Below are 21,215 nucleotides of genomic sequence, written 5' to 3' on the forward strand. Positions count from 1 at the left end.
GGATGCATAACGCACCCCCAGTCAAACGTTTGACTGCAGTATCTTCTATGCTATGCGCCTTATAATCCGGTGCGCCCTATTTATGAAAAAAGTTCTAAAATAGGTCATTCATTGAAGGTGCGCCTTATAATCCGGTGCGCCTTATAGTGCGGGAAATACGGTAAGTATATTGTTGAAATTCCATTTATTTTTCTCTTTCAACAATCTTGTCCTTTTGATTATCGTCTTCTAGTTTTCTCTAGACCCCCTCCTGACCCATAACCATAATAAGCACTGCTCATAAGCAGTATATATCCCTAGCTCCACAGCCCCTCTATGGCTGAACATCGTGGGACCTAACACTAATGCTGCTGTCCTTCTTATGCTTGTATTGATTTTTTGGGGGTCGGGCTTGTTTTTATGACATGACAACCAGAGCACACCTTTGCTCAACCACCGAGGCGTTAGTGGCTGCCTATAAGGGCTTGTACATCGCGACGTCACATCGCCATGACTGCCTCCATTTCGGAAGCATAGGCATATAGGAATGCTATCTGTAGTAATGGTGTTTTAGCATTGAGTATCACCTATTTATTCCATTCCAAGATGCATTCTGACGTGCAAGCCCAACAGATAACATGTAACAAGAGTACAGTCTAACCAACTGAAGTATAACAGGACACTTTGATCGGCAGATTGAGGATGTATGAGAATGTGGGAGCAGCATGTGGCAGAATACATCCCACCGGCATGGGTAAGCTGGCCTGCTAGATAGTATCCATCATATCTTTCTCAGCGTATATCGATTTTTATTTCGGTTGCAAGAAGTGTTTGTGTACTGGACCATGTTTGCGTCCGTAGGTCCGATGGTGTGGTACCAGAAGTTTGAATACGCAGTGGGCCATTGGCTGCAGAAGACGGCAGAGCATGTGTTTGGCTCTGTGCTGTGCAGTCCAGGGTGCTTCAGCCTCTTCAGAGGCTCTGCCCTCATGGACGACAACGTTCTGAAGAAGTACACCACAACTTCTACCAAGGCAGCTCAATATGTGCAGTATGATCAAGGTTAACACCCCCCCCCCCCACACACACACACACATACACACACACACGCACACACACACACACACACACACACACACACACACACCTACACTCACACACAAGCACACACACTTCCGAATTTCCCACCAGGGCTTGTTAACATGTTTTCTTACACACACACACACGCACACACACACACACACACAAGCACACACACACACACACACACACACCTACACTCACACACAAGCACAAACACTTCCGAATTTCCCACCAGGGCTTGTTAACATGTTTTCTTACACACACACACGCACACACACACACACACACAAGCACACACACACACACACAAGCACACACAGACACACGCACACAACCACAACAACAATATTTTATAATTACTGCTACATTGCTATACATTTGCAGGACACACTGTACAATAAGGGTACGTTCATTCACCGTTCCCCACCAATATTAGTTAGTGAAGTAACGCGCGCACACGCGTCGCAAACGACACACCTCCGCCTAGCCGACGCTCTGACCCGCTCCCTTCCGCGCGGGGCAGGTGAGGACCGCTGGCTGTGTACGCTGCTGCTTCAGCAGGGCTGGCGGGTGGAGTACAACGCCGCCTCCGACGCCTACACCAACTCCCCGCAGGAGTTCAAGGAGTTCTACAACCAGAGGAGGCGATGGGGGCCCTCCACCCTGGCCAACACGCTGGACCTCCTGAGCAGGTGTCCCACGCGTCCTAGGGTTTTGGAAGACCTTGCACGTCCGACTTTAGGTTTATTGTCGGAAACGTTCTGCGGCCGGGGCCCAGATTGATGTTGTTTTTTTAAAAAATGGTGTTTATAATCATAAAAAGAAAGGTGCAGTGAGTGAGTTAATATGAATTATAATCATTTAAAATGAATAATAAATCATTTATATATTGATATGATATTGGAGTAAGTTAAGATGGGATGTAATCCCTGAAAGGATTACAATATGGTTGGGTGTCACAGTATAAGGTACAGGATAGTAATAGGCGTTGATAAGCATATATAGCATTTAAATATATATATTCAAAGCATATTGGTATTAGAAATGTATATTTAAAAAATATGTATACACAAATGATAGATGCACGGTATATGCATATTTTAACTACTTAGCTAAAGTAAGACCTGAAATAATGCATTCACATAAATATTAATAAATATTATCACATTTATAAAGTGATAATGAGGCAATCACAGTCAATTGAATAAACCCCTCATGGTCGTTCACTCATGCTCTCTTGTTACTGCCTCTGTAGCGGTGCAGAGACGGTGAAGAGGAACTCATCCATCTCCAGCCTGTATATCTTCTACCAGATGTTCACAGTGGGGTCCTCCATCCTGGGACCTGCTTCAGTCACACTCATGATAGCAGGTATAGTCCACTCAACTGTCCTTAGGATCAGTCAATAGAAAACAGCCTTTCCTTCTTTTAACACAAGGTCCAACTCTGCATGGCTTCTTGTTGCTTCATGTGAAATCACCAAATCGGCATTTCTGACTATTTTCCTCAGGTGCTCTATGGAAGAATAAACTTGCACCAATTGAATTAGAATCGGCAATGATAAATGAATAAATCAATCTATGGTTGGATGAAAGAATAAATTGATGGATGAATAAATTGACGGATGGATGGAACAATGGACTGGTCGATGAATGGATGAATGAAGGTGGCGGGCAAAAGAAAAACCTTCACCTTGATATTGATTATGATTCTATTGTTTCAGATGACTGCAGGGGATCCACTGATCTAGTCTTTCCTTTGCTTTGTCCCTGTCTGTCTCTCTGTCTTGAATCAACCATCTCCACCATCCCCTACCTGATTTCATGACTTTTGTGTACTACTACTATTACGGCTATACTGGTTGAATCAACCAACAGGGTAATCCCACGCTGCATTGACATGGAGCTGGTAAGTAAAAGAGACTCCTTACCTTCTCATATGTGTTCTTCTCTTGCCTTTCTTGTGACTAGCAAACAGCTGCGAAGGCGCTAATTATTTAGCTTCCTAATTTATTATAGTCCTTCCTTGGTTATTAGTGAAAATACTGATACATGGGTTGGAGATAAAACCGACTGATTACGATTTATTGTTCTGTTGAGGACATAAACAGAGCGCCGTAATCGATCAAATATGATTTTGCCACTAGAGTCCAATCAGACCAATGATCCCTACTGTGTTACATGCAGCAAAGGGAAAGGGACCCACACAGTAAGGAGTTGTTGCATTGCTGCATTCCTTCTACACTGAGTTTCTTAAGTCACACCAAGCACATTTCTGCAGCCCCCTACTGATGAATCGCCATGGCTTTCGTCCAACGTGTCTGCACTCTTTCAGGGGCTTTCCAGTTTGTCTTCACGATCCCTGGGACTACCTCCATCATCATCGGGTGCGTCCCTCCCATCTTCTACATGCTCATCTGCTTCGTAACCAAGTCCAACACCCAGGTTACCATTGCTGCCATCATGAGTGTCCTGTATGCTTTCCTGATGACCGCCTCCCTCTTCTCCATCATAGGTGAGTCTGAAGAGAGTCTGTCGTTACATTGTTTTTTACAATTAATAAATTCTTTGACCTTGGGGGCAGGATAGGCCAGCGGCGGTAAGGATGTTGTACTCCCAGCCTGTGACGTTCTGGGTTTGTTGTTAGTCGCTTTGGATGAAATGTTCTGCTGACAAAATGGTGAATAGTGAATCATCTGAGTTCTGAGATGTAGAGGCCACATGGAGAGAGAGAGAGAGAAAGAGTTGATGCGGTGATCTATTGCCAAGCCATTGAAGTGGTGCCTGGAGTTATAGTTTCACCATGACGATGGAAGACTGGAGAACCAACAGAATACTAAAATGGAAGTCAGGCTGGAGGGAATGGGACATCTTTTTAGGTCAAATTAATATAGTTGTCATTTGAGCCCATCTAAAGTCTGTGTTTAACAGATCTCTATAAAAAAAAGACACTTTAAGGACACCAATCCAAATAAGACAGTGTAATATATCTAGAGGCAAGTGAGAGGAAGTAATATTATTATTAGATCCGTTTAATCTGCAGTGTAAACCGTATTTTGGATTCACCTCAATAACTTTGATTTATCTAAAATCTCTGAAAGCCCAAAAAAACTGACTCTTTAAAACCAAATTACCGAAAATGAAGCTCCAAGAGTAATGCTTAATGTATTTGTTGTTTTGTTCTGATTTCCAATGATGTGTATCTTTTCTAGGTGACATGGTAATGCAGGAAACATTCCTAACACCCACTGGCGTCTTCCTGATTTCCATGACAATAATGTACTTGGTGACAGCCTTACTCCACCCAGAGGAATTTGGTACACATTATTTTACAGATTATTATTTTGGATTGTGTTAAACTGCATGATATGATGATATTGTACATGGATGATGATGTCGATTATGTTGACGATGATGAGAAGGACAAGGATGATGATATTATTAATATTCATTCAATTATCATTAACCCGCATTTTCTTTGCCCTAGGTATGATTATCTATGGCCTGATGTACTTCATCTGTATTCCCAGTGGCTACCTGCTTCTGACCATCTACTCACTGGTCAACATGAACAATGTCTCCTGGGGCACCAGGGAAACCAAGGAGTGAGTGTCTGTCTGTCTGTCTGTCTGTCTGTCTGTCTGTCTGTCTGTCTGTCTGCCTGTCTGTCTGTCTGTCTGTCTGTCTGATTGTCTCTCTGTCTGACTACATATCCATCCATTGACATTGATCAATGTGTGGTTTTGTATTTCCTAGGGAAGGAGAAGTGAAGAAGGTCCAAAATGTGTTGTGTGACCAAACCTGTAAGCTCTGCTGCTGGGACATGAAAGTGCAGGTGACTATTATCACACACACACACACAAACACACACACACTCACACACAAACACAAACACACATGCAGACGCACACGCACACACACACACACACACACACACACACACACACACACACACACATACATACACACACACACACACACACACACGTGCACAAATGCACAGGCATATATTACATGTATTATTTCTTAACTATTTATTTTCTCTTTAAAATCTTCTCTTAAAGGTAACCCAAGACAAGGATAATGCGATGTTGCAACAAATCAGTGCGTCTGTGGGCCAAACCACCCAGCGCAGACAAACCGTGGTTGAAATGACACCTGCTGTAGAGATAGAGCTTCAGCCCAAGTTGGCAACCACCAAAGAAGAAGAGCTGGGAAATCTGGATACCAGCTTGGTGAGACGGAGAGGGGCGGAAAAGAAGAGCCTGAACTCGTCAACTAGTAGCAGGTATACTTTTATGGACAAAAGGTTTTTTTGACACACACATAAATGTACATATGCATAAACACATACATGAAAGTGAAGAGACACACAGACACACACACACACACACACACACACATATATGACAGAGCCCCATACCCAATATTTTTACAGAGTACCAATTGGTATTTGGATGTTTAGAAAACACAATACATGTAAACCTTTTTTATTTATTTGTCTATTTAGTTTAACTGTTGTTTCTTTTGAAATGTGTGTGTCTGTTCTGTCTGTCTGTCTCTCTGCGTGTGTGTTTGTGTATGTGTGTGTGTGTGTGTGTGTGTTTGTGTGTGTGTATGTGTGTGTGTGTGCATGCGTGCGTGTGTGTGTGTGTGCATGCGTGCGTGTGTGTGTGTGTTTGTGTGTGTGTGTGTGTGTGTTTGTGTGTGTAAATAATGAATTGCCACGATTCACTTACAGAGAAAGCGATAGAAAAAATGAAACATTTATTGATTATGATCGTGATGATGATGAGCTGGACGGCGATGATGAGGCCTTTGATTACCTTGGGAATCTTGTGAGGAGGCAAGATATTCCTTCTAGTGGTAAGAAATTAGAGATTTTGGTCATTATTATTAAAAAACATCCAAATTAAGAAAAGTATTTATTCATTTTACTTTATTTGTATGTTGTCCACATCAATCAATCAGAGTAAAATTAATCCAAGTTGTATTAGTGCCCCGTACATTTAAAGCCCCATAAGACACAGACTCTATGGGGATGACAGGCAAGTGTTTTAAAATATGCAGCCATTCAGTGAATAACGAAGATGCTGTGTGTGTGTGTGTGTGTGTGTGTATGTGCATTTGTGTGAGTGTGTGTGCGTCTGTGTGTGTGTGTCTGTATGTGCATTTGTGTGTGTGTGTGTGTGTGTGTGTGTGTGTGTGTGTGTGTGTGTGTGTGTGTGCGCTTAACCAGACTGGGTCTTGCCAGTGCAAAAGGAATTCCTGAAGAAGCTGACCTATGCCAACTTGAAGAGGAATCTAAATCAGCAAATTAGGTAAAATCCCCTTATAAAAAGGACACCAATTTTTATTCCTTGAGAATATATGGTATAATGTAAATGCTAATTATTGCCTTGTTATGTTGTAGCCTGATACATCCACAAAACGGAGCAACGGCTATAAACCACTGTATGGCATACAGATGAGTTCTGCTGTGATTAATCGCGGGTTTCCTCCTTGTGTGGGTCCTAGGTACGCACTGAGAACCGTGGATCAGGCTGACGTGTGTGACGAACTAGCATTAATGCTAGCGGACACGCTCACAAGAGAGCTCAGCGACGTCGGTCCAGAAGACGTTCTGACCAACGACGAACTGGAAGGGCTACAGCAAGCACTGGCCCAGCAGGTAGCTCCCTCTAGGGCTCAAGCGGGGCATTACGCAAACAAAGCAGACATTTAGTCAAATCCAAAAATGAATAAATACGAAGTGCATCTTTAAAATTGTAGAATTGGCTATACTTTATTGGTGCATTAAAGTGGTAATCCCGAAGATTTTCATGCGCTATTAAGTCCCACTGACAAAAGCTCATGCTTTTGAAGTATTGTGAATGTTACGAACTTGATGTCTTTGGTGACATTGTTTGTAATTTGGCCAAATGTGTTGCCAAAGTTAACAAAACTGAAATCTTCAAGAAGGCCTTACCTTTCTCTATTTCAGGCTCGTCAAATCCTGAAAACCAATCAAATGGAGGTTCTAGATAAGAAGGTGAAGAGAGCCATTGCGAAGACTCTCACCGCCCCCCAAGTGCAAGAATTGGAAGCGGTAAGGCTCGGATTTTTGCCTTCTTTTCTGGCCTTGGTTTACCCTGATGAAACGTTCAATAGTGATCCTTTCACATAATTACCTTTTTTAAGTCAGACTAGGAGGAATAAGTCAATTTTTTATGGGAGGTTGTCTTGGTAATACTAGAAGAGGTAGCCTATATCTTTCTATGGATGTACAATATGTCAGAAATTTTATTTTCACTTTTTCTAAATAGATTAATTTGAAAAAGGTTGTATTTAAAAATTGTAGAATGATATAGTGCATTTAGTAGCCTTTGATACTTGTGAAGGTGAACTTGTTTTGTATCAAAAGTGATCCAAAAAGGACGGTGTCATGCTAGTTTTGGATTGTTTAAGATATAAAAATGGCTTGTGTTTTTTTTAAAGGATGAGACTGACTTCTGGGTCAAGCTGATAGAGCGCTACTTGACCCCAATTATTGAATCGGAAGCACATAAGCAAGAAGTCCTCAGAGAATTAAAATCACTCCGCAATAAGGTTTGTGTTTGTGTGTTTTTGTGTGTGTGTGTGTGTGTGTGTGTGTTTGTGTGTGTGTGTGTGTGTGTGTGTGTGTGTGATTGTGTGCTTGTGACATTGCTTTTCTTTAATAATATTAGCATGATGATTAATTTTAAATATGTTGACTAGATATTTCAAAGAGTTTATTTGAGAAATAAGATATATTTAAAATTCCTTTTAGTCGATATAAAACACATGTTAGGTCGACGAGAATAGAGATGACCATACATACGTACTTACAATTCCTGTCGGAATCAGATCTACAGTTAATCCTCAGATGTCTGACTTTGCCATCCATATCTTCTCCATGTCCACATCAGTCCGTCTTCCTGTATTTCATCATCAACGTGCTCTGGGTCGTGGCAACCTTCTTCCTTCAGGCCATCGGCAGTGATACCATCAGCATCAAGATCCCAAAGTACTACCCAAACGGAACAGCGTCTGGAGAGAATCTCAAGGTGTTGCATAGTAAAGTGTCCTTATTATCTGATGTGCAGTTAATATGGTTAATTTGTACATTCTTATGGTATGGCGAGGGTCTTTGTCTTTATGGTGGTTGTTTTAACATCATCTGTATGATACAGCCATTGGATGTTTCTGCTTATTCAACACAGTTAGTTGTATTATTAGTAATAATATTTAATAACAATACTCTATCACCAGGTGGAGCCCCTCAGCTTAATGTTCCTGCTGTCTTTTGCTATTCTACTTATCGTCCAGTTCCTAGCCATGTTGTATCACAGGTATACGAACACACACGCACGCACGCACGCACACACACGCACGCACACGCACGGATCATGTGAGGAACAGTTTCATCCCTTTTTTCATTACAATGGCAGGAAGAAATCACTGAATTGGGTTTTGGATAGTGTAAGACATAGCAGAGCTTTAAATAGTTGATTGTTGTAATGGGGAACTTGTTTCCATCGTTCTGTATATCTGAGGTGTTTGTATTTTGCATTGTCCTTCCTCTAAGAGTATTTACCCTGAATCCTCCACCTGCTGTCTAATCCCCAACCTATTTCCCTCTTTCTAGAATCTACACTCTGATCCACGTGGTGTCCTACCGCAGCAAAGAGAAAGACTACAAGGAGAGAGACTACAACGTTAGTGACACACACACACACACACCAGTTCATATTTTTTAATTTCCACTACATTGCTATACTTTTGCAAGGTAACACTTCACAATAAGGATACATGAATTAACAATGACTTAACATTAGCTAATGAGGTACGTTATTGAGGAATAGTTCATTAATTCATGAGAGTTAACTCACGGTCTATTCCATCGTTTCCTAATGGTCTTCATTTGAAATAATAGTGTTCATGTTAACCAAGATAAAGGTGTTCATGTAAGGTATCAATTTATACATTATTATATTATATTAACTGTATATCCCAATTTGTGTGTGTGTGTGTGTGTGTGTGTGTTTAGGAGATAGAGGACGATAATGAAGTGATGACTTTCCAAAACCCTTCTACGACCAATGAAATGATGATCACCAGTGATGACATGTAATATAAGACAACCGTGCCTTCGTTGGATGACCGATCTTTCACATTTTTTGTCAAAATGAATTAAACGACTGCTTCTTTGTATTTACCCAATTGTTATATGATATCGATTTTTAAAAATGTTCTCGTGTATATTCTGGATAGGAAAGATATTCTTCTTAAATTGTGCAGTCTAATAGGCCTAGATGCAGACCCGCAAAAGAAAATGTGTTACATTGTTTACATCATCAAAGCAAAACATAAAATAAAGTCAGGTATACCGTTAAGTTAAGGGTAAAAGAAAAAACGAGTCAATTAATCAATAATTCCTGTTTGTGTCCACTTGTTAGTGCAGTGTGTGTAAGTGTAAATGCAGTACTTTAGGTTGTGTCGTAGGCTACTATGTCGAAAAGTGGATTCTTCTCCAATAACACGAATGATCTGGTGTCTGGTGTTTTAAAATTACAACCGATAATAATTGTATTCCCATATGTATTTGCATCCAAAGTGTAATGTAGAGATATAACAATTAAAACAAGAACACTCTTCAAGCTGTCCAGATGTTTGTCTCTGGTTACTGTAATAAATCTTCCAAAAAAGTTCTTCTGTTGGCAATCAATTGTTTTTTGTTGAAACATATTGTTGGAATTAATATACGTTGTTTTAGGATTATGTTTCTTCGTTTATCATGAAAAAACGCCCCGTCTTCATGATCCCCCAGATGGAGCTAGGCCCAGAAGCCATAAGTGAGAAAGAGTGGAAAACATGGATGGATTTTGGTTGTGGTGTTGAACCGACATTACCCACCGTGGACAGACGGTGGTGCTATATGTAAAGGAAAACAATAGTTGGATCACCGTTGGCTGTACAGGGACGAGACAAGTATTTAATTTAGTAGAATTTATGTCACTGTAATTGTTAAAATTTATAATATTTGGTTAAAACTTCATAGAAAGCATAAATTGATGACTAGTCGATATGACTAACAAAACATCTTTGGCGGTGATTGAGTTAATATATTATATTAACAATAATAGTATCTTACGCTGCAAATATTTGACATAAGTTTCGTTTTAGACTACAAAAATTAATCTGATACAAAATTAGAAAATAATGCTGAAATGGTTAATATTCAAACCAACAGGGCATAAGACTGAGAAAGGGGAAAAAATCCTCAATAAGTTGACCGCAGAACGTAAGAAAATGGGTTAGAAGAGAAAGAGACGACGAGAAATATTAATAGGAGAAAGGGAGAAATAAAGAGACTTGAAAAGTCGGAAAAGATACAGGAAGATGGAGGCAGCTAAGATCGAACGAGGAAAAAGAAAGAATGGAAATTGAGATAAGACGATTGAGGCTCAGAGGCAGAGTTATAAAGAGACAAAGAGGAAAAAGGCAACTGACACCGTACATTGGCTGGGTCTCAATTGGAAGGACTCAGGTTCCTTCCTCTACAACGGGGTAAAAGAGGACCACAATGCGGTCCATATCTACCAATCCATCCGGACTAATGGGTCCTGCTACCAACCTGGCCCTCCATGAGAGGGCGCCAGAAAACAACGTCACAAATAATAGACCTATGGATCAAGTTGGAACAATGTACAAAATAAAACAAAAATCCAGCTGTACAAATTACACACTTATTTTCCATCAGTATACTTTTAATAAAGTCACTTTGTTTCAATGGTTTCCGCATACAAATGTATTAAATACAGGCAATTATTGCAAGGCAATTGTTGAAGGTGTATTTAAGGAGACAGGTTTGGGCTGAGGGAGAGATGTATATTTATAAAGTTACCAGACATGGAGTATGCATGTTTGGATGAAGAATTCCCAGCGAGCTCATCAACAGTCATTTTAGAAACAAACTGCCGGCCTAGAGTACTGATAGTTGATGACATCGGTCCAGAACAAGGCTAAGCACAGGGGTTCAGTAATCAAAGGCCTCTCCAAAGCTGCGTTTGTGAGTGTTTGTTGCTCTTCCCCTTCCTCCTCCTCCTCCTCTGCCGCCTCCTCCTCCTCCTCTACCAAAGCTACTGCCTCTGCTTTTGAATCCATTTCCTCTCCCGCCTCTAAATCCTCCTCCACGGCCGCCGCCGCCGGCGCCGCCGTAGCCGCCGCCTCCACCTCGGTTGTTACCTGGCTTCTCCTCCAGTTCGGGGAGACTCGTGGAGATGGTTAGTTGCCATCGGCGACCATCCTTCCAAGATTCCTAAGGATAATTCATGAATAACGTGAGGCAGATGTCCAGTGGATAGACGACTAATACGTGGAATTGCATGTTTTTAATGTGTACATTATATATGTCTTTTATATATATCTTTTCTTTTAAGAGTCTAATGAAACATGACGACCATTTCAGGGATAAAAACAATAGGAGCACCAGCAAGATTATTCTCACCTGTGCCATTTCAACCTTGTCAGCAGCCAGGTCAAAACAAACTCCCTGTTTAAGACATGAAAACATACGACGGTAAGGTAACATTTTACCCGGGCAACCCCAGTCAGGCAATTGAGACCAGTGGGTTAGACTTCAATTCAGTTGTTAGAGTTGCTATAAGTGTGTGTGATTAACAGGAAGGTCATCACATACCTTTTTGCCTTTGAGGAAGCACAATCTGTGGATGTGATTCTCTATGTCGTCCCCCAGCTGTTCCTTGATGGTTTTCCATGCGTAGCCAAGATTGTGCATTTCTTGGGAACACTCAAGCTGCATGGTGGTACATCCCTGGGAAACAAACACGAGTGCATTTAGTCAAAGCCTGTATACATTTACGCAATCAGGCGTGCCATAACACACCTGTGTCTTCTCCACCTGACTTTGAACATGCCTGTTTCAAGCCTGTTGTCGAGGTTTGCTTAATGTGGTCCAGCATTACAGGCGTGTGAAAATGCACCCATTGCTTTTTGAAAACACATTCTGAAGAAAAGTTGGTGTTTGGAGGTTGGATAGTCAAGGAACGTTAAATAAAATTCATAGGAAGATTACACGGTATGATATTATTTTGTGTTCGTGTACTCACAGCTTCAGAGTTCATGAGCGACCTCTGTTCTAGACTAGTGGCTCCAGAGATGTGGGCCAAGGCAGCTGCCAAGGCATCCACTGCTCCCCTCTTCTCTATCAGAGCCTCAGCAGACTCTCGGAAGTAACTAACGCACTGGGCTGGAACAGAGTCAAGGTACCTGGGGAGATGTGAACACATCAATAAGCATACAAAAATCCAATATTTTCATAATCAATGATGAATTGAGTGATGGTTAATGGAAATCAAGGGGGCATGAAATGGTCCACCTACTTGAGAGCATCTTTGCTTGAGGACTTGATGATGTCACTAGCAGTGGGAACACCAATCCTTTTGAATGTGATGCCCTGAAGAACGAAGACAGTTGTTCTTAGAAGCTTGCTGTAAAACGATAATAGCTTCCGCATTTATATCACCAACAGTCATAACTTGTGACTTCTATCATTAGACAATTATCACATAAACAAGGGCCAGTGGAGTTAACCGGTATATATGTCAATTTCACAGCAAGCTGATTAGAATGTGACGAGATAAACCCTGCTCCTCAGACAGAGACACTTTTCAGTTCTGCCGTGTAGCCTCTAAACTCAATATCACCACCTTTCCACAGCAAGAAAGCAGAAGTGTGGGACTTACGGCCTTGTGCTCCACATAATGCAGCAGGGATTCTTCCTTCCTCTGGTAGAAACAGATGCAGACTCCAGTCCTGCCCGCTCTCCCGGTACGCCCAGAGCGGTGAATATAGGACTCCACATCCTGAAAACACAAGCGCCGTTGTGAACATTTACATGTGTTCCTCATGAGCTTCCATTTTGTTGACTGGCTCTTTTGGCAGCGGCACACATTCAGCATGAACTTGTCCCGTTGCTGGATGCTAACCCACCCCGCGAGAACGTTTGAGTAAGCATGTACCTTTCCCATCGACACATTTCTCTCTCACACACACACACACACACAGACACACACACACACACACACACACACACACACACACACACACACAGTAGCGTAAAAGGCATCTTGGACGAATGATAATGACAAAAGGATTCATGTCAAAATATGTGTGTATGTACACGGGATGTACCCCAGACCAACAAACTGCCGAGAGAGGAGCGAATGAAACACCGGCATACGGGATGCCGTACCTTGGGAGGAGCACACTGGACCACCAGGTCCACCTCGGGAATGTCCAGGCCACGGGCCGCTACGTTGGTGGCCACCAGAACCTCGAAGGACCCGTTCCTGAAGCCTTTGAGGGTGATCTCCCTCTGCTTCTGGAGGATGTCTCCATGGAGAGACTGGCAATTCTGCAAGAGGACGGCATTTCAATTATTAGACCCGGACTAAATAATGAGCTGATGCAGGAACACAGCGGATTACTCTTTTATCACACTTCTTTGATGAAAGCTCAATTCTGATTGGTCAATTACGGCAATAAGCTGTTTGAAACTGATTATACCAAATAACGGAATCAATCAAATCTTCTGTAAATCAATTAAATAAATTTGCATCACCATTCATCACCCTTTCTGGGTTCATGTTAAGAAAATGACAGGCTTCTAACTTACTTACAAGCTAGGCATACCCTTTGTATTTCTTTGGCCCAAGTATACACAATAAGTTTGTTGTGTGTATTTTGGCCCAGGCTCAACCTGATGATAGCTTCCTGGACCTATTTCGCCCATGATATTTTTTGAAGTTGCAATAAATCTTTTGTTAACTTGTAAAAACCGGTGTCTGTACTGTTTGAGTTGGCTTCACGTTAACCGCTCTCTCCCCTAGACTTGAGGGTCATAACATTACTGTGGAGGGCATCTACAGGCATCATTTGTTGACATCATGCAGGATGTGCAACCAAATAACTACTCTCAGCTGAAGGAACGCCTTGGAGAAGAGGCCCTCGGTGTGACCAGGCATTGTCGTCCCTACCTGTTTGATGGTCGGGTCCGCCGACAATTCATCGGCCTCCCTCTTGGTCTCGGTGAACACGATGGTTTTCCCGTGGCTACCGCTGTAAACCTGGATCACGTCCGCCAGTACCCCCGCGCGCTGGGACCAGTGGCAGGTGATGGCAAGATGCTACGGCAGGACCAGTAGACCCAGGCATAAGGGAAGGAATGTGCGGAAGAGGGGAAAGGAGGTGAGAAATGGACAACTCTTTGATAATGGCACAACGTTGATTCCTTCTTGTTAGTGGGCAACGAGAATTGTGTCATCGTTTAATAGACATGCAGTGTTTCCCCTAGATCTTTTTGTAGCAGTAGTGCTGCGAGTTGGTAACCTAGCAACGCTAGGGGGGGGTCTGTGGGCATACCCCCCCGGAAGAAAATTTTGAAAAATAACCCTTTAAATGCGTACTTCTGGTGAGCTTTTTTAGGGAACGTGTACAGATCGAACTTCCAAGTATGACATAACAACCAAGAGTCAAGGTATCAGCTGAGACCAGATCATTGGGCAAATTTGCCTTGAAGTTACTAATAAATATTTAAATAGATGCAGAAATTACAATGTGCGGTTTCAAATTCAGTGTCACACCTTATTGTGATTCCCATCCACACCGACTGTTTCCACGTGTGCGCGCATGCGTTCGACGAGCACGGAAGCGACAGGACGCGGCGCATCTCCATTGAGAATGCAGCAGGCGCGGCAAACGCCTCCCGTGTGAAAAGCCCTTCATGGCACATGAAGTCCTGACCCGGTTCGGGTACCCGTGGAGACGCGGGTTTTGATTGACTGATTGAGTCAACTAAACTAACCACTAAACTAGTGGATGACGTGCTTTTTCTGCTCAGCATTCTAAAGCAGCACGCCAAACACCACATAGTGCAATTCCCCGGCGTTCCATCTAATGTGTCTAATTTTCCTTCGGGTGCGGGTAGGGCGTCTATATCAATTTATAGCGGGTCGGGTCGGGTGTAATTCGCGCTGCTGTCGGAACACAGGTCGGATGCGGTTCTAAGTACTGGGGGTACGGGGGGGTGCGGGTTTGCCCAATAAGACCTGTAAAGGCACTGGCACACTAGCCGCAGGTCAGAGTCAATATTTTGCGAATTCAAACGCATGAAGCAGGTTGTGAAATCTTTCTCCTTCTCACAGAGACGTTTACGTGTGCTCAATATTTAATCTCTAGGACCCTCCCCCTCCACACATTAGCCATTAACAGTGGCCATTCCCTATCCTTCTCACACTCATTGGCCTGCTACAGATTCCGGATTCGTTGACGAGCCCCTTCCCCGTTTAACGTGTAAGAAATTATTATTATTTTATTTATTTTTTTGCAATTATTTAGGCTATTTTTTATTGCATTGCCGCTGACATTCATCTGTATGCATATAGGAGAAACACTGGACATGGTAGAGGAGAAATGTTTATAAAGGCGCACGTGCACGTGCACATATATTACGTGGTTGGACTCTTGCAACAGGATCCCTTAAGACGCACTAACCTCTACGGTCGTTGCCGCTCGCTGGGTCATCTTTCCGATCAGATCCACGTGCTCAAAGCTTTTCCTCATGTACTTCTTGGCGACCTGGTAGACCCAGGGCGGGCAGGTGGCAGAGAAGAGGAGCGTCTGTGGGTTGGACTCACTGCCTGAGGAGACAAAGACAATAAATAAGTGTTGTTGTATTGTTGTTTTACTTATTTGGACACAAATATAATGTCAGAACCCACTCTCTTTCTCCAATAAGAAGGATAAGATCAAGAATCTCACCTGGCTTGTAAGATGTAGCCAGAATTTCCTCGACCTGCTCTGCAAATCCCATGTCGAGCATTGAGTCGACCTCGTCCAGAACAACATGCTTGAGTTTGGAGAGGTCCAGCTTCTGGTTCTGCAGGTGGTCTTTGATACGACCAGGGGTTCCCACCAACACGTCAATCCCACTACGGATCGCATCGACTATGGGAGAGGAACAGAGGAGGTGAGGATCACAGCATACAGCAACGTATCACTAATGTGGCATTGTCGAGACCAAGACACTGTCCAGTGCAGCCGTCTTAACATTTTGAGTGAAGACTCACTTTGCGGGTTGTAAGAACTTCCGCCATAGAAGCAGGTAACAGCCAGTTTCTTGGTAATGTCTTTGAAATCTTTAGCGACCTGGATAGCAAGCTCTCTGGTTGGGGTCAACACCAAGACCTAAAAGGCACAAAACAAAAAACAGGTAGAGAAATAAATCTAAAATCAATTTAAAAAGAATTAAATCGAAGAGGGGGGTCAATTTAAGTATTTGGGATGTGCTCATGGAATCTTCTTTACCTTGGGAGCCCTTCCTCTATACCAGTCCTCAGAATCATTCTGAAGTTTTTCCACCAATGGGATGGCAAATGAGAAAGTCTTTCCGGTCCCAGTTCTGGCCTGGCCGATGACATCTTTTCCGGAATAGATTGAGTTGAAGGTCTTAACCTGGATGTCGAACAGATGAGTGACGCCACGAGCTGAGGAGGGAAGTGGATTAAGTCAGGGAGAAAGCGAAGCAAACAATCTAGGCATTGATGGATTTACAAATGACACAAAATAACCTAATCTGTTGGCTAAATAGGAGCATTGGATTACATTTAGTATATTAAATAGTTTACATTTAAATGTAATAAATATATTATATTTCAACAAGCAGTGTCTCCTCAGAGATGTATTCCTGCAGCGGTACTGAGGTGTGCGTGTGTGGCAAGAAGTGCATGTGCACAATGCTGATGTGGGTGCAGAGGTTTAACCGTTTGTTCACACCAAAAGCAAAGATGCGCTGCGACTACATACAGAGTCAATGCAAAGACACCATTCTTATTACACAAACGATGCAAATTCATCATTCCCTTGAGTTTGAATATATATCAACTCTGATTCAGAGGAACTTCCCTTAGCAGACCAGCACTTTATCAATCTACAGTACTTGTTCACTGTCTTTAAAAAGGATAGGTCTAAAGACGTTGTTGCTGTCTGTTATGAAAGCAATAAAAGCACATGCGTTTCAATATACTCAGTGTCTGATCTAGCAGCGGTGTCGGTTCTTGAATACAATTGGTCATATTCCATTAGTAGTTTAGGGGGATTTTAGGGATGCGCCGGTTGAAAGCCATCAATCTGTACCGGACGATTTTTACTCTAAACGTGATTTCTTTGAATGGCCAGTCCACTCCAAACATTTTAGATGACAGGAGCTAATAAGTTACTCAAACGCTATTCTACAAGATGAATTGTGGTTATATATTACAATAACCAGTCTGCTTCTCACTGGGGAAAAGGCTCGACTCTTTTTTCGGTTAGGTTCAATCAAAATAAAAAAAGAGTAGTCATACACTCTATTATTCACAAATCCTTACTTTAGCTAAAACTACTGTAGTATCTCATTGGGTCAAGGCTGCTCCCTGCTGATTCCTTTGGCTTTACATGAACCTGCTCAGCTGCTTTAATTTACAATGAGTGAGGGCATCTCTAAAAGGCACAACCCAAGCATTAAACAGCCAAGCGATTGCAGCCATAGTACTGACATGGGGGGTGCAATACAAGGGGTATCGGGGGGTCTAAGAACCCTCGATTGACACAATGGACACCCTGAAAGCCTCAACACCAAAATGTTGTGGGGTGTTTCCTGACATATTGCAATTGAATACCTGATTGTTTCTGGTAACAGTAAACAATCTGTTTCTACTTCTGGGGTTATTCCATGTGTGGCACTGTTGTTTCGGCAAATGTTTCGCAATCCAAATGTTGTGTAGTGTAGACAACCTAACATTTAGGTGCTAGGGAAGCTTAGCTCTCTCTCAGACACAGCCATCATCAACCGCTTCATAGGCGGAACTCATCACAACGTTGTGGTGCATCGGAAAAGGCACTTTGAACGTTTCCGAAACTAACGCAACTTGAGCTCGGACCAGACAAGGATGTTCTCTGACAAATGGGCGTAGACTGGGAAAGCAAAGGATTTTTCTCTCAATTATGTTCTTCTTGGGGTTCTTTATTTTATTTTAATTAATGCCAATGTTTAACAGTGAAAAGAAAATTGGCGATCAACTGACCCCATTGGCCCGAAATCTGGTGAAAACCCAGCACACAGTATCATTAAGTCATTTAAAATCATGATCGGTGCGTTCCTAGCTGATTTAATTGGTTAAGCGGTTTCCAAAATATAAATAAACATTGCTTACCTTTTAGTCGCTCAATGGTATCCTGGGAAATCTTGAATTTAGAGAAAGCACCTTCTCTTTCCTCTTTTGTCAGCTGAAAGCATAAACAGTTTGTGTTATCACAGTTTTAAGTGTTATTGTTCGTCCTCTCATTGGGTTGGTATTGCTTCCATTCGGTATTACTATATGAAACCAGTCAGGATCATTTAATCCAACCGCATTGACACCAAATGCCGGTTCGGAGCAGACAGTAACAGACGTTTTGTTTGATTAGGCCATTAGCCATTTGGAACAATTTGAAGATATGTTCTAACATGTATGTATATGTGTATAAAAAGTCTTACCAGATCTTTCTCACTGTCACTTGCGGAGTCGATGCTTGAAGGGCAGGGAGTTTCGGTTGGGGTCTTCAAAGGGCTGGAATGTCCGTTGGTCTTGAGCACATCACCGTTGGTCTCTTTAGAAGCTTTTTTCAGTTTCTTTTTTTTCTTAATTGGGCAACAAATGTACAATACAAGATCTGTCAGGTAAAACAACTAGAGACAGTTAACTCCAAAAGTTAATTCAGAATATTGAAATAATATGGAGGTCCACATTTAGCATTGCAAGGCCTTTATGGGGAAAGCTTTTTTTTTTTCATTCCCAGGTTATACCGTTTTCGGTTTATGTGTAAGCAAACCCGTTTTTAAATGACCTACTTATACTGAAGATATGCAATACACAAGACTTACTTCTTTAGGTGCCTCTGTGTCAGTAGTCTTCTGTTCCTGGGTTGATGCATCGTCGCCGTTCATATCAGAGGTCTTGTCTACATGGCCATTGACTGGGTCTACTGCGAGGGTGGATTTTTTCTTTTTCTTTTTTGTGGGTGGTTCACAGTCTGGTTCAACTTCTTGATCCACGAGGACACTCTTTGCTTTCTTGCCCTCCTTGTTCTTAATTTTCTGTCAAATAATGGAGCATTGAGAATAAAACATTAATACCGATTGAAGGCATAATTATTAATTATATAATTAATACGATAGATTAGTGGAAATTGTGTCAAGACAACAACTATACTTAGACCCCGCCTCTTTTATACAGTCAATGACAAAACACTTGGGTCACGTGCCGAGTCAGCTGGGCACGAGGCTTTAACCAGATACCACGTGGAGGATTCATGCGATCATGTCATTCTTGTACACGTGTATATTTACCCTCAATCGAACCTGAATTTGGATACATTCAAATTCGAGGGTTGTTAAATTCTGCCCCGTGTTTTAAAGTGATTGTTAGTAATTCACGGCTTTCTATGGCAAATTGCAATGACCTAGCTAGCTAGCGAGGTACCCTCGTGTTGTTAAACATCGCAACAGAATACCCATTCACATACCAGTTCAACGGAATGAGCAACACGACCTCACCTTTGTGCGTTTGACCTCAACGGCAGTGTCCATGTCAATGTCCAGGTCCGGATCTTCGGCGGTAAATGATGTTTTGGACGGCATTTGTCTCCTTGATGGTATCCCTTAGCACAAATGCAACCCGTCCAGCAAAACGGATGGACTGAAAAGGACGCGCATGCGTGCTTAGGCCGGGGTGGTAGCGTCACACAGCCTAGACAGAGACAGAGTTGATAGATCGGAAATCCATGTTAAGGCAAAGAAAAAAGCTACTTTAAATAAATAAACTAAAAGAAATCTTCAACATACCGCAAATATTATTTTATCTTTCGTCTATCTTTCGATGTCACTGAGTTATCTGATTCATCTTTATTAGCAAAGAAGCGAGCACTCCTATAAAATGTGACAGAAGGCAGTATCACTCGGAGAGATGTTTACGTTTATCCAGATACATAGAGGATATAGCCTATTTAGTGTGTTCAAGGTAACCTAACGCCTCTTCTGAATATAATTATCTTTCAGATAGAATTTATTATTTGTAACCAAGAGACACATTACTTGCATTCCGATCCAACTATTTTGAATTATTGCTAGGTAAATATAGGTCAATATATTATTAATTTATATAATGCACTCATCAGTGTCTTATAAAATGACATCGACATTCACCTTGAGTACAGAATTGTATAGAAAACTTAGGAGAGTCAATCCATATTTGTGGATCTCGTGTTTTGTCCAATAGGGCCTATGTACCGCAGATAATTCGTAAAATGGGGCTGCTTCGTTTTACAAATGAAGAAATGAAAACAAGACTGTGTATTTAAGTAGTTTTCTATAATAGTACTGATTTTATTTTAGAAGCTAGAAACCTACAGGCTGTAAAAAATATTTTTTCACAGTACGGAAAAAATGTCTTCATAATGGTTTCTCGGAAATATTGTGTGCAAAGTAAAAAACATGTTTGTGAATCGTCTCTCTCTTTCTCGCATTCGAATAGTCAGTATAGCAGACTGCTGCTCACCTTCGCTCCCGAGAGCTCTCTCTCTCTCCCCTCCCCTGCCAGGCGACTCTCCCCTTTTTATCTTAACGACAGCATCATTTGATCAGTTTCCAGATCATGCTGGCTGGAGATGAGAGGAAAGCTGGAACACAGACCAAGCGGGGAACAACTGAAAATGTAGAAATCACAAATGGTGACTGATACATGCACCATGGAGGTTTGTGTACTGTACGGAGGCCAAGGTAAATATTTCTAGCCACACATCTCTGTATAGGCTACATAAACCTATGGTGACATCTTCATAAAAAATAACACACGCAAATCCACACACACGCACAACACAGACACTCCCTGCATAGGCCTAGACAGATTTCCTCTCCGTGAGGAAGACAGAGGAAGAGAGCGCAAGAGAGAAAGAGATGTCAGTGCGCGAAGGACTTCTATTCACTTGCCATCATTAAAACGAAATATAGAAGCAGGATTGATGCTGAGCACACCTGAGAGCACAAGTTCAGTT

General features: G+C 42.0%; 2 protein-coding genes across 2 annotated transcripts in view; one reads left to right on the top strand and one right to left on the bottom strand.

Annotated features, from left to right (window-relative positions):
• Window positions 1–10,712, top strand: part of chs1 (chitin synthase 1) — a gene marked incomplete at both ends in the record, with an annotated part of 37,765 nt that extends 27,053 nt beyond the window's left edge. Inside the window, 17 exons of the mRNA XM_079736503.1 lie at window positions 675–733; window positions 841–1,041; window positions 1,586–1,754; window positions 2,318–2,433; window positions 3,397–3,576; window positions 4,274–4,378; window positions 4,549–4,666; window positions 4,818–4,896; window positions 5,126–5,342; window positions 6,301–6,382; window positions 6,579–6,732; window positions 7,045–7,149; window positions 7,539–7,649; window positions 7,991–8,128; window positions 8,334–8,413; window positions 8,710–8,779; window positions 10,605–10,712. Of these exons, the coding sequence (XP_079592629.1) occupies window positions 675–733; window positions 841–1,041; window positions 1,586–1,754; window positions 2,318–2,433; window positions 3,397–3,576; window positions 4,274–4,378; window positions 4,549–4,666; window positions 4,818–4,896; window positions 5,126–5,342; window positions 6,301–6,382; window positions 6,579–6,732; window positions 7,045–7,149; window positions 7,539–7,649; window positions 7,991–8,128; window positions 8,334–8,413; window positions 8,710–8,779; window positions 10,605–10,712 (2,092 nt within the window). The remainder of the gene's footprint in view (window positions 1–674; window positions 734–840; window positions 1,042–1,585; window positions 1,755–2,317; window positions 2,434–3,396; window positions 3,577–4,273; window positions 4,379–4,548; window positions 4,667–4,817; window positions 4,897–5,125; window positions 5,343–6,300; window positions 6,383–6,578; window positions 6,733–7,044; window positions 7,150–7,538; window positions 7,650–7,990; window positions 8,129–8,333; window positions 8,414–8,709; window positions 8,780–10,604) is intronic.
• Window positions 10,713–10,951: 239 nt separating this feature from the next.
• ddx21 (DEAD (Asp-Glu-Ala-Asp) box helicase 21) lies at window positions 10,952–19,893 on the bottom strand. The gene is made up of 16 exons (XM_079736772.1): window positions 19,720–19,893; window positions 19,048–19,260; window positions 18,661–18,804; window positions 18,338–18,410; window positions 16,452–16,630; window positions 16,214–16,331; window positions 15,906–16,091; window positions 15,639–15,784; window positions 14,123–14,272; window positions 13,339–13,500; window positions 12,830–12,949; window positions 12,467–12,540; window positions 12,194–12,353; window positions 11,764–11,898; window positions 11,572–11,616; window positions 10,952–11,382 (listed from the first exon to the last, which is right to left on the bottom strand). Exons 1-16 carry the CDS (start codon window positions 19,801–19,803, stop codon window positions 11,101–11,103), a joined length of 2,271 nt encoding a protein of 756 aa, XP_079592898.1. The 5' UTR covers window positions 19,804–19,893; the 3' UTR covers window positions 10,952–11,100.
• Window positions 19,894–21,215: the final 1,322 nt, after the last annotated feature.

Source organism: Pollachius pollachius (assembly GCF_949987615.1).
Source record: "Pollachius pollachius genome assembly, chromosome: 5".
Taxonomy (NCBI): Eukaryota; Metazoa; Chordata; class Actinopteri; order Gadiformes; family Gadidae; genus Pollachius; species Pollachius pollachius.